Source organism: Rhincodon typus, chromosome 33 (assembly GCF_021869965.1).
Source record: "Rhincodon typus isolate 14 chromosome 33, sRhiTyp1.1, whole genome shotgun sequence".
NCBI classification, from domain to species: Eukaryota; Metazoa; Chordata; class Chondrichthyes; order Orectolobiformes; family Rhincodontidae; genus Rhincodon; species Rhincodon typus.
In genome coordinates, this window is record NC_063364.1 from 8,812,464 (window position 1) to 8,824,921 (window position 12,458).

The following is a 12,458-nucleotide window of genomic DNA, read 5'->3' on the forward strand; positions in this document are numbered from 1 at the left end:
TATGGCAAATGATATGTGCCAGCCTTGAAGAACTGTATTAGTACATCTCTGATCCATTACACTTCAATGCTGTAGATCAGGCTGCATCAGCAACCATCATTGTAATGTTGCTGCAGGGAGACTGTGTGCTCATGGACTGGACCCAACTGCATCTCCAGCTCTGCAGTTGTTGTCATACGCTCATCACTCCAGACCATCTAGATGGGCTCATCATTGACTTTTTTCTCCTCTTTGTGGTTTGCCCCATCAGCCAGAGATACCAGGCTCACAGTGCTTCTGTATTGTCTTGTCATTCAACGCAGGCACAAAGCCACAAAGTTTGTCAGATAGAGTGAGAATGAACATTTTTTTTACAAAGCAAGCAAAAATTGTGTGGAACTTATGGCCTACAGTGAAAGTGGAGATGATCAATGATCTGGATGTAAATTAGATAGCCCTTGATGCCAGCTGCTTTGCTTATTTTGTTCTCTACACCACCCTCAAGAATCAACAAGTTTGAATTCCATGTTTTTCTCCATCCTTTCAAATTCTGTCCTTAAATATATACTGTTTTCCTACTGCCAAAATGCATCAACTCACACAACTCTATATTAAATTCCTTCTGACATTTGTCTGCCCATTCTGCTAGTCTATATCTTGCTGTTAATTGATATCATCCTCATTGTGTGCCATATCTTTATGCTTGTCCTCCTCAACAAATTTTTTAAATTGTGCTCTAAATTCCAATATCTTAAGTTATAAATATATCAGAAAGGGAGTAGTCTGAGCACTGGCTCTTGGGGAACAATTCTGTCAATGATGTTACAGACTGAAAAACAGCCATTTAACATGACTCACTGTTTTCTGTCCTTGAGTGAATTTTTATCTAATCTGACACTGACCCTCCTACTCCATGTGATTCAATTTTGTTAACCAGCCTTTTTTGCGATACTTTGTCAAATGCTTTCTTAAACCCAATCTTACAACATTCTCTTCAGCAAACCTCCCTGTTACATCCTCAAAACATTCAATAAGATGAATCAAACACAATCTTTCATGAATCCATACCATCTCTCCTTAAGGAATACAAAGCTCTCCAACTGTCTGTTAACTTCCTCACTTGTTAATCTTTCAAAAGTCTCAGTCTACCCTAGTCTTAAACGGAGCGATTTGTACTTAGTAAGAACATTCTTTTCTTGAATAAGGCTATTACATTTGCCACTTTCTAATCCCCTGATACTGTCACTGGAGGATTTAAACCTCTGATGCAAGCAGTCTGTATAGAGGATGCACTCACTGTAAGAAGCACCAAATTTCCCAGAACATCTTGTCTGTCAATTTTCACATCATCTAATATCTCTACCATTTTAGCTTACACTCATAATTTTTTTTGGCAACCACTTCATTAGTGATCACTGATACAAATTACTCAGGAGGTATTCCAGCCTTGCCTTGCAATTTTAAGTATATATGACCTTCATTGTCCCTATTAGGTCCTATCTTGCCTCTTATTGCCTGAATAGTGCTTAAGTGTGGACTGAATTCTTTTGAGTTACTTTTGTATTGATTACCATTCTATTTTTGCCATTGCATATTCATAAGGTGATAACTATCTCCAACAAGACAGAATCTAACCATCACTTCTTGACATTCAACAATCACTGCATTTCCCAACATCCTGGGACGTAGCATTGACTAAAAGCTTAATAAAAACCGAAAGAACTGCGGATGCTGTAAATCAGGAACAAAAACAAAGTTGCTGGAAAAGCTCAGCAGGTCTGGCAGCATCTGTGAAGGAAAGAACAGAGTTAACGTTTCGGGTCCGGTGACCCTTCCTCAGAACTGATGGTGGCTGGGAAAACGTCAGTTTTTATGTAGAAAATAGGGAGGTGGATGGGGTAGGGAGTAAACGAAAGGACAGAGCCCAAAGAGAGAGAAAGACAGTTGGACAGACAAAGCAGTTGCTAACGATCAGGCTGGGAGGGTGAATAGTTGTTAATGGGGACTGTTAGTGACTAACAACAGTTGTTGTTTTTGTTGACTAAAAGCTTATCTGGAATACCCATATAAAAGCTGTGTCCTATAAGAGCAGGTCAGACGCTCGGAATCCTGCAGCGAGTAAGTCACTTGCTGGTTTCCCAAAGCCTATTCATCATCTAAAAGGCAATAGTGTGATGCAATTCTCCCCACTTAATGAATGAGAACAGCTCAAACAACAACTGCTTTTTGTCATTTATATAAATTACTTGGATGTGAAAATAGGAGGTATGGTTAGTAAGCCTGCAAATGATACCAAAACTGGAGGTGTAGTGGACAGTGAAAAAAATTACCTTGGAGTACAATGCGACTTTGATCAGATGGACCAATGGGCTGAGGAGTGGCAGATGGAGTTAATTCAGATAAATATGAGGTGCTGCATTTTGGTAGGGCAATTCAGGGCAGGACTTATACACTTAATGACATTGTTTAGACTATATTGGAATACTGTGTTCAGTTCTGGTTTTCCTCCTAAGGGAAAGATGTTGTGAAACCTGAAAGAATGCAGAAAAAATTTACAAGGATGTTTCTGGGTTTGGAGGGTTTGAGCCATAGGGAGAGGCTGAATAGACTGGGGCTATTTTCCCTGGATCATCGGAGGCTGAGGAGTGACATTGTAGAGGTTTATAGAATCATGATGGGCATGGATAGGGTGAATGATCAAGATCTTTTTCTGAGAAAAGGGGTGCCCAAAACTAGAGGCCATAGGTTTAAGATGAGAGGGGAAAGCTTTAAAAGGGGCAACTTTTTCAAGCAGAGGGTGGTGTGTATATTGAATGAACTGCCAGAGCAGGTGGTGGAGGCTGGTCCAATTACAACATTTAAAGGCATCTGAATTGGAAGGGTTTAGAGGGATGTGGGCCAAATGCTGGCAAATGGCACTAGATTAATGTAGGATATTTGGACAGTTGAGTTAGACCGAAGGGTCTGCTTCCATGCTATACTTCTCTACGACCCTATGACTCTATTCAAGAAGCTTGACACCATCCAGGATAAAGCAGACTGATTGATTGTCATCAGATCCCCAAACATTCACTCTCTCCTTCACTGACATTCAGCAGCAGGAATGTGTACTATCTACAAGATGCACTGCAGAAATTCACCAAGGTTCCTTAGATAACACCTTCCAAGCCTATGGCCATACAATCTAGAATGACAAGGACAGCAGATACATGGGAACACCACCTGCAAGGTCTTACCCACACCACTGACCATCCTGACTTGGAAATATATTACAGTTCCTTGAGTGTCACTGGGCCAAAATCCTGGATCTGTCTCCCCAACAGCATTGTGCGTGTACCTACAAATGGACAGCATCAGTTTAAGAAGACAGCTCATCACCTCCTTCCCAAGGGTAATTTAGTATGGGCAATAAATGCTGGCGCAGCTAGTGATTCCCATTTCCCATGAAAGAATAAAATAAATTCTATAATAGTCACTGACTATAAAGCACATTATGATAGCTTGAGGATATAAATGGTGTGATCTTAATTGTTTTTTTCTTTCGATGAGAATTAATTGCAGCTAAAGACTGAAAACCTTTTTCATCTAAATTCTATAAAAGTGACCTTTTGTTCAACAGTAGCAATCTCCCATGAGATAACAGCTTTTTCCAGATGCTGAGTTTTAGGAAAAAATCTTAATGCATAAGAATAGCTGATAGCATTAGGCAAATGGACCCCAGACTTTATTAATAGGATTCTCTTCATTAATTTTCCCTTTCCATTAAGATAACATGAATTTCCTGAACGGATAAGAAGCAGAATCTATCCTTAAAAAGTAAAGAATGCTGGAAATACACAGAGGGTTCTTCTGAGATACTTTAGCAAGTTTGCTGCCAAACCTATAAAGCCTATTTTCTTTTAGAATCTGAATAACAGACTGCATCTGTGTAGTGTTTCCTGTTTTTATGTCAGAAAGCCTCTTAATTTTACATATTTCTTTTAATCAGTTGTAATATGGTTTTGGAGGTCTTGTAGCACAGTGGGTGGTGTCCTGTCTCTGAGGCAGGAGCTCGGGTTCAATTCCCAACTCAGGACACGATGACCAAGGAATGAATGCATATTTGTGGTTAAACACATTGAGTACCAACTTGTGATCCCTTCAAACATACGCCAATGGCAGATAGTCAAAGCAGGAGTCAGCCAAATGATAGAAAGAAGTTGGAGCCTCTAGCATCACTAACAATGTCTACAGGCTACAACACACACATAAATGTGTACATTTCATAGTAATTCAGAACCCTGGTAGATCATGGGGTTGCTCAGGGTGGGGGGTGTTGGTTGGATGAGTTGTCTGTTGTGGATAGTGCAAATAGAGGCCTTTCAGCTCATCGAGTCTTCACTAACCCTCCTAGCTAATCCCCCCAGCCTACGCATCGCTGGACAGTATGGGACAAATCTTAGCATGGCTAACCTGCACATCTTTGGACTGTGGAAGACAATAGGAGTACCTGGAGGAAACCCACGCAGACACCGGGAAAACTTGCAAACTCCACAGAGACAGTACCCAAAGGGGGAAATCAAACCTGGGACCGTGATGCCGTATGGCAGTAGGTACTAACCATTGAGCCACTGTGCTGCCTGTCTGGAGCTCTACATCTGTGACCCTGATCATCAGCTAATGGGATCTAACTTATCTAAACCTATCACTGTCTTCTACACCTCCATCAGATCTCCCATTAACATACAAGAGGACAACTGCAGCTTCTCTAGTCAACTGTGCAGCAAAACACTGCCCCCTCCCCTTCCCTACAACCATTCCAGTCAATCTCTCCTCTGGCCTTCATGTCCTTCAGTAATATGTGGTGACCAGAATTCAGCAATGGGTTTGATACCTATACTCACTGGGGTGAATTTTGGTCCAGTTTCTTTGCCCTACCTGTCACAGAGACAGACAACACAAGAAGAACATGGTTGTATTGAGACATTCTAATGGGTGGGAAAACATAGTCATGGTAAGCAACATCAATCAAGACAGTAAAACCAAAGTTAAAAATCAATGAAAATGGGACCAACCTGTATGACATCACCGTCACCAATGACAAAGGTAAGCTTTGGGTCCTTGTCTATAATGGTCCCATCTTCCAGGACTCCAAGCAGTTTTATTGTGACCTCTTGACCTACATCAGGTCTGGTAGCTTGTCCCTGTCCTTCTTTCAGGATTTGTTTCTGAAGCAGCCAGTCATCTGTAAATGGAATGTGTTTTGAAGGTTATTATTATGGGGTTAATCCACTCATTACAAGTGCAGCTGCTATGTTGAGTGCAATGCTCTGGTCTGTGGACTGATGCAAGCTATACCGCTTACTGCCTTTTCACATTGACTTCAGCAACAATGGAGTTGTGCATCAAGTGACTACAGTCCCAAGGACTGTAGTTTTCTGAAGAACGGTTTAGGCCCGAAACGTCAGCCTTCCTGCTCCTCTGATGCTGCTTGGCCTGCTGTGTTCATCCAGCTCTACACCTTGTTATCTCAGATTCTCCAGCATCTGCAGTTCCTACTATCTCAGTCCCAAGGACCAATTTTTCACTGTATGAGAAGTCGTTTTCCCCTAACTTTGAGAAAGTTGGAAAAGTGGATTTCTAAATTCTCCAGGGAACTTATTATGGACTTGTAAAATGCCAATGTTCTAAAATAGTTTATCTGGTTTTTTGCTGTCTGTGGAAGTTGCTGCATTCATTTTGAATGTTGCAATTCCCAACATTAAATGCATTTTTTTATGTTCTTTACCGGCTTTGGGGCACCCTGAGGTAATGATAGGCACTATATAAATGCCAGATCTGTTTTCCTTCTTATTAACCTGTAATGAATATACTCACCAAAAAATGTGAGGTGACTTAATTGAAGTTTACAGCTAATCTTGTGGGATTCTGCTATCAGTGAAAAAGCTTGATGAATGATCACAAATCTTTGATAACAAAGGTCATGCTACTTATGTTGTATGAGCAATGAAATCTAAGTAACAGAAGATAATGCAATGAATCTGTGGTTTCCCAACATGCACAGGCAGCCTCTCTTACAGATGCTCAAATAGTTACCAGAAACTCAATTCTTAAATATGCCATACAGATTCAACTTGTTGCAAAATTGTATCGAGACAACCTTGAGGCAGGAGTTCAAAGATATTATACCTGCCCAGAGATCTGCTCTTTGTCAGATCATTGAACTGGTTGCAGAAATGCTTGTAGCAATTGTGCATTGAAAAGACTTGAAAGACTTGTACTTACATAGCACCTGTCATGAACTTGGGATGTCCCAAAACAATTTACAGGCAATGTGGTATTTTTGAAGTATAGTTACCACTACAATTAAGTGGGGGATTCCAACATTCAGGTTATCAAATGGCGAGAGATATGCCAGAAACGACAATAACTTGTACACAGCCATTTTAATGTGGTGTAATATCCCAAGGTGCTTCTTGGAACATTAACAAACAAAGTTTGACACTGCACCACATAAGGATGATATTAAAATAAATAACCAAACACCTGGTCATAGAACTAAGTTATAAGAAGCATCTTAAACGAGGAAATCAAAGGAGGAAATTAGGACCCTGGCAGCTGAAGACATGACTCCCAGTAAAGGAACAATTAAAATTATGAACATGTAAGTGCTCAGGGTTGGAGGAGTACAGAGATCCTGGAAGGATGTAAAGCTGGGAGAAATTATCAAGATGATGAGGGGTGAAGCCATGGAAGATTCAGAAAACTCAAATAAGATTTAAAAATGGAAGCTGAGCTGAATCAGGAACTAATGGAGGTGAATGCGTACAGGGTTCGTGAATGGGATTTGGTGGCAAGTTAGCATACAGGCAATACAACATTGGCTAAACTCAAGTCTACAGAGGGTGCAGGACTGGAGGTTAGCCAGAAGATCATTGGGGTCTTGAGTGGCAAAAGCACAATTGAAGAATTCAGCAAGCGATAAACTGAGACAGTGAAGAGAGGGGTAATGTTACTCAGGCTGATGGGTCACATGTGGCTTCAGAAATGCATCTCTGGATTTAATAGGACACCAAATTTATGAGTGGTTTGAAAACATCTCAGGGAAAGGGATTGAGCTGGAGGCTAGGATGGAGTGTGTGGGCAAAGGCAATTTTCGAATCCCTACAATGTGGATGCAGGCCATTTGGCCCATCAACACCACTATCAACCCTCCAAAGAGCATCCCACCCAGACCCGTGCTATCCCTGTAACCCTGCATTTCCCATGGGTAATGCACCTAGCCTGCAGATCTTTGGACACTATGGGCTAATCCACCTAACCCACATATCCTTGGACTGTGGGTGGAAACCAGAGCAGACCCACACAGACACAGGGAGAACGTGCAAACTCTACACAGACAGTTGCCCAAGGCTGGACTTGAACCCACGTCCCTGGTGCTGTGAGGCAGCAGTGCTAACGACTGAGCCACAATGGCTTGAGCTTTTTAAATATTTAACTGAAGGAAATTTTTGCTTAACTGGATCAAGCAGGCACTGTATTAGTGCCCATGGTTGGCTCAGAGGCAGTGCTCATCATAAGAAAATCTAGTCAAACATAATCCTTCCAACAAATGGGAGTCCCTTAGAAGGAACAATGCTGAGGTATGTGTTACATGTTAATCACAAATACAAAGAGAAACATTGAGGCAAATTGTACAGGAAGCACACTTTGACACTGGGTTAGATTGATGCATTGTATTTAATGTTCTCTCTTCCGAAGGTGTCAGTTGACCAGAAGTGCAGCAGATGCAGAGACGTTGATATACCTACCACCTCAAAGCACCACATTCCTGTTCTTACAGCTCTTTCTCTGTGAATTGTTTTGCTCAAGTCCCATATTGTTGGACAAGAGGGCAGTTTCCATTCGATCATGTCGGTGTTGTTCCAGCGGTAAACAGGCAGGAGAGCAGATGGTAGGCTCTGCAGCAAGGATAGTGCTACCTCAGGGCTTGGAACACAGCACACATGGGATACGTTAACATTGCCAGTGGGCGTGCTTTCCGAGTCCTCTGCCAACAGGTTCAACAATGCGAACACATTTCACTCAGCAATTCGTAGGAAAGACTTACTTTTGGAGATTTTGGAAGATGGAATGAATAGGCTAGCAGTAAAAAGATGTCAGCCTTGGCTCAGTGGAATTCCTGTTGTCTCAAAATACGAAGATCAGGAGGTCAATCCACAGTCCAGAGACTTGGCCAGATAATCGAGGATGATGGTCCTGGTCAGCACGAAGAGAAACTTACACAGTAATCACACTATTAGAAAGGAACACAAAGCAAATTCCATTGGGAAGGTAAAGGTGTGTCTTTAGGAATTCAGAATGGATAATGGAAGTACCTGTTGAGTTTGTGGAGGAGTACTTACTGGGCCAGCTTGGGGTTTTCAATCTTCAGGCACAGGAAACCTACAGTCTTGGGCAGTCAGGGCACACCAGACTGGCACACAGCAGAGAGCCTTCAGGTCTAACGGGGACACTGGTCATCTCATAGTTAAGATAGATAATCACAATTAACTGTTCAGCAAGTAGAGTTCACATTGCCGAAGCTGAGTAACTTGCATTTCTCACCGATATCTGGGGTCGGGTGGCTGGTGCGTACTGAGTTAATTCTGGGATGGGTGTCAGGCTGTTGGCTTTAGCTGGGTGGCAAAGGTTGGCAGCGGACACCCTGCCACACAAACAACTGGTAACTCAGGGATGGGTGATTGGAAAGGGTGACCCCTGATGAAGGCAGAGCAGTGAGGAGAAGACTCAGCAGTGTGCATCCCTCTGGTCAGGAGGATGGCAGAGGACCTCACTGAGAGTCTGCCAGGAGAAGATGGCATTATGAACAATGTAGAGTGCGCTGCCCAGGAGTCAGCAATCTGCAGATGACAGAGCTCTTATGCCAGGAGAGAAAGTGCCTGCCCAGGCCAATGGTCTCACGGTGCTCTGATGCTTCATGAACCCCATGAAAATCCATCAAGTTTATCATCGCCCTGAATTTTGAAGTCATGGACTTCACCATCAGTAGCCAATTGCTGTTCACCGTAGTGAGATGTCCATGGCGGCTATGGGCTTGTCTACAGGCTGCTGTGCCCTGTGCCATCGCGGAGGTCTCCTGGTCCTGGAGTTTGAGGGGCCTAGGTGTGGGGTTGAGGAATGACACACTCAGCAGTTTGTGGATGTCTTGTTCAAGGGAGTTTGGGATTAATCCATCTTGACACAGAGAGACAGGGCAGAAACATTGACTTTTGCCACCATCGATGGATTCCACCAAGTTCCAAGGGGGTCACTGAATGTGCATAGCCTTCAGGTCACGGAGACAGCACAGCACCATTGCTGAACAGAAAAGGCTTCCATTCATTGTCCAGGTGGTCTGCGACCAGAAGAAACTTAGTTCTCAGCCCTGGGAAGCTGGGAATTCCTTCACCCTGCGAGATTCCCGGGTGTCGCCCCTCTTCAGGTTGAGATCCAGACTCAGTAGGTGGTTGCTGAGGGAGAAGGGTCATCTCCTGCACAGGTGGCTCCTATTACCCTGTCCAGTACCCAGGAAAGGGGAGCCACAGAAGGAAAGTGGTGGCATCCAGCTCAGGCCAGCCAAGGTGTTCCACACTGTAATCGCCTGCTGCATGTTTCTGCTCAAAGAGACCTGAAGCTGGATGACAAGCAGCGAAGGACAGACCGTTCTTCTTCAAAGGATGACAAAGATGAGGAAGGAGAGGAAGAGAAAAGGGGAGAGGTGGAGGAAGTTACTTAATGGAGGGAGGCTATCGAGACAATCACAAGCCTCGTGGAACCAGCAGTCTGGCCTGACAATGTGAGCAAGGCCAATTTGAAAACGGAATGGCTCCCAGGCTTGTGTCAGATGGCTCCCAAACTGGAAATAAAACACTGAAGCAAATTTTCAAACCAGCATTCCTGTCAGGAAAACATGCAGGAGTAGAACAGGACACCGAGCGCAGCAGATGGAGGGGAGATCTGTGCTCATGCCCACTCCTACACAGTGCCCCAACCCCCTTACCCACAGTGGATAGGGTTGGGCAGCGGCCTGCCCACCTGAACTGCGGCCAGTTGAGAAGCCCAGGAATTGTAGGGGGTCGGGGCTCCCTTACAGCATACTGTTTCTGTCACAGGCCTCTGTGGTAGAGATGCCAAGGAGGTGAGGGTTGCATCCTCAGACCTCACTCTAACTGCTTCAGCACCTCCATGTTGGCAGCGATTGATAGGCAGGGCATGGCTGGGACCCAGCTGGTGTTCACTCGCTTCGTCTCCCCTCTGACACTGACACTTTACGTGACAATCCCCTTTCTGTGCATGTCATTGCACTGGTCCCGCACCAAAAACTGTCCCCCGCATTGCCGGGGGGTGGGGAGTTGCTGAATCAGAGCTGTTGCCCCAGGAGGACCCCCTGCTTTGAGGTGGAAGGGACTGGGAAGGAACCAGAAGCCAGAGTGGGAGTGACCTTTTCATTGGGAAGAGTGTGTGTGTGTGTGTGTGTGTGTGTGTGTGTGAGAGTGAGACAGACCTTTCATCTTGGAAATGTAAAGCCACAGATTCAGAGATCTTTGCTCACAGGATTGAAGGATTAGCTGACGAGCCATGCAGGGGATATAAGGGAGTTGGAGGGCCCTGCACAGTGTGATCTGCCCCAGGTCTGCCCCTCTCTCCCTTTAGGAACATCTCATCCAATCAGAACAGTGCTGACTAGACTGCCTGAGACCCGCCTAGAGAATGTTTTGAATGTCAAACTCTGAGGAATTTTACCTTCCATTAGAGTCAATATAAATAGACTTTCTACCTAACGTCTCCAGTTTGCCATCCCACTGGGTTAATGTCCCTTTTGCAATTCAATTTCTGTCTCGCTAAGAAATTGTTTGGTTGTCGGGATTGAGGGAGTCGTGGGGGCCCTAGTTCCAGCTTTACTGTGGCCTGAGGAGGAGATAGAAGGATTTGTTAGCCTCAAAAATAAGCTTAAGCTGCTTTCTGAAAATAATTTGTGAGATAATTAGGCAAAAGACATTGCACAAAATGGAAGCTGCTTCAGTGAAGGTAGAACTCCAGTGTGACTGAGAGAGTATATATGTGTGGAAGCCAGTGGACACTGAACCTCGACTTACTGAAGGTCCCTGGTGAGGATGTAAAGCAGAGAGAATATCAAGGGACAGATCAGTTGATTAACATGTTCTTTTCCTGACACAGCTTCTTGTCTCCAGCAATCATCAAAAACGGGGAAGAATCCAGCATATACTTCATCTTAATGCTGCCTGCAGGTAATCATTGCATTGCTGCTCCAAGTACACAGTTTGCAAAGGGCACTTCTCAACCCCCATTCTGTCAGCATTGAGTTAACATTCCACGAAATGTAAGACAGAAGCTTAAGAGTTGTCACTTAAAAAAGTATTATTTTTATTGAAAGGAATTTGATGTTACAAGCATTGATTGATAGTTTTTTTAAGTAATTTCCAGAAAACAAAATGATTGCAAAATTCAATATTTCTTCATTAAATGAGTCCTTTGATTCAAATGTACACTTTTGTAAAGTGTGGGGCTTAGGATTTTTCAAAAAGGTTTTAAAGTAGAGGGTAGGGTAATAAAATAAACTTGTTTAGATTTCAGCGCTGTGAGTTCTGTAGACATTATATTTTAACAAACAGAATAATTTCCTTTATGTCTGTAGATCTGAATGTATTTATATGTATGCGCAGTTTATTGCTGATAAAATGACTTTTTCAAAAATTCTAGATCAAAGTTAAGGTAACTACTCAACAGGTCAAAGAGTCAATACTTGCCTGTGATGCCAATCCAATTCTCAGAGTGATAAGTATTCGTAAAAGTACTAACACAGCATTCTCCAAGGCCATCGATTTCAAAAAATGGGGCCTGTAAATCATCAACGTCAGAAGCTCGAATTGTCTCCGGAGGCAGCTGGAATCTGACAACTTTACTGAGGCCAGGAACTTTGTCCAGGTTTGTTTGTCCTGCTTCCTCTGGACCGACAGATCCCATGATGGACTTGTTATTGGTTTTTAAAGCTGCTTCGTCGGCGTTCCCTGGTCCTCTGACCGTTTGTGCTCCAAGCATTTGATGTTGTTTATCCATCTCATCAACCAAGGCCTCGCCATCTGGACAGGTCGTGGGTTGTGTACAGTGCTGAGCTTCTTCGATATCTACCCAATTATCTGCCTGTTTTTTATCCTCGTCCATTTCTGCCAAGGTCTCACCATCTGGGCAGGCTGATGGATGTGCACACTGCAAAAACATTTCAGACCGATTAACTGATTCCTCTTCAGTTTTAGCAAACAGTTCCCGGGGATTTGTTGAGTTTTTTTTTGGAGGACTCTGCTCAACTGAAGAATCTCTCAGAGGTCATCAATCCATCGGTCTTCTGTTTATCAACTAAGTCTGTACAAGATGTGAGATATTACAGCCTTCAGTTAACTAGTTCCACAGACCGTCCAGCATTTCTACAGCAAGTATAG

At 43.5% G+C, this 12,458-nt stretch overlaps 1 protein-coding gene across 1 annotated transcript in view; it reads right to left on the minus strand.

The window, feature by feature from the left end:
- fkbp16 (FKBP prolyl isomerase 16) overlaps positions 1-12,242 on the minus strand; it is a 142,160-nt gene extending 129,918 nt beyond the window's left edge. Inside the window, exons 1-2 of the mRNA XM_048615720.1 lie at positions 11,769-12,242; positions 5,034-5,203 (exon numbers count right to left, since the gene is read on the minus strand). Of these exons, the coding sequence (XP_048471677.1) occupies positions 5,034-5,203; positions 11,769-12,240 (642 nt within the window). The 5' untranslated portion in view covers positions 12,241-12,242. The remainder of the gene's footprint in view (positions 1-5,033; positions 5,204-11,768) is intronic.
- Positions 12,243-12,458: the final 216 nt, after the last annotated feature.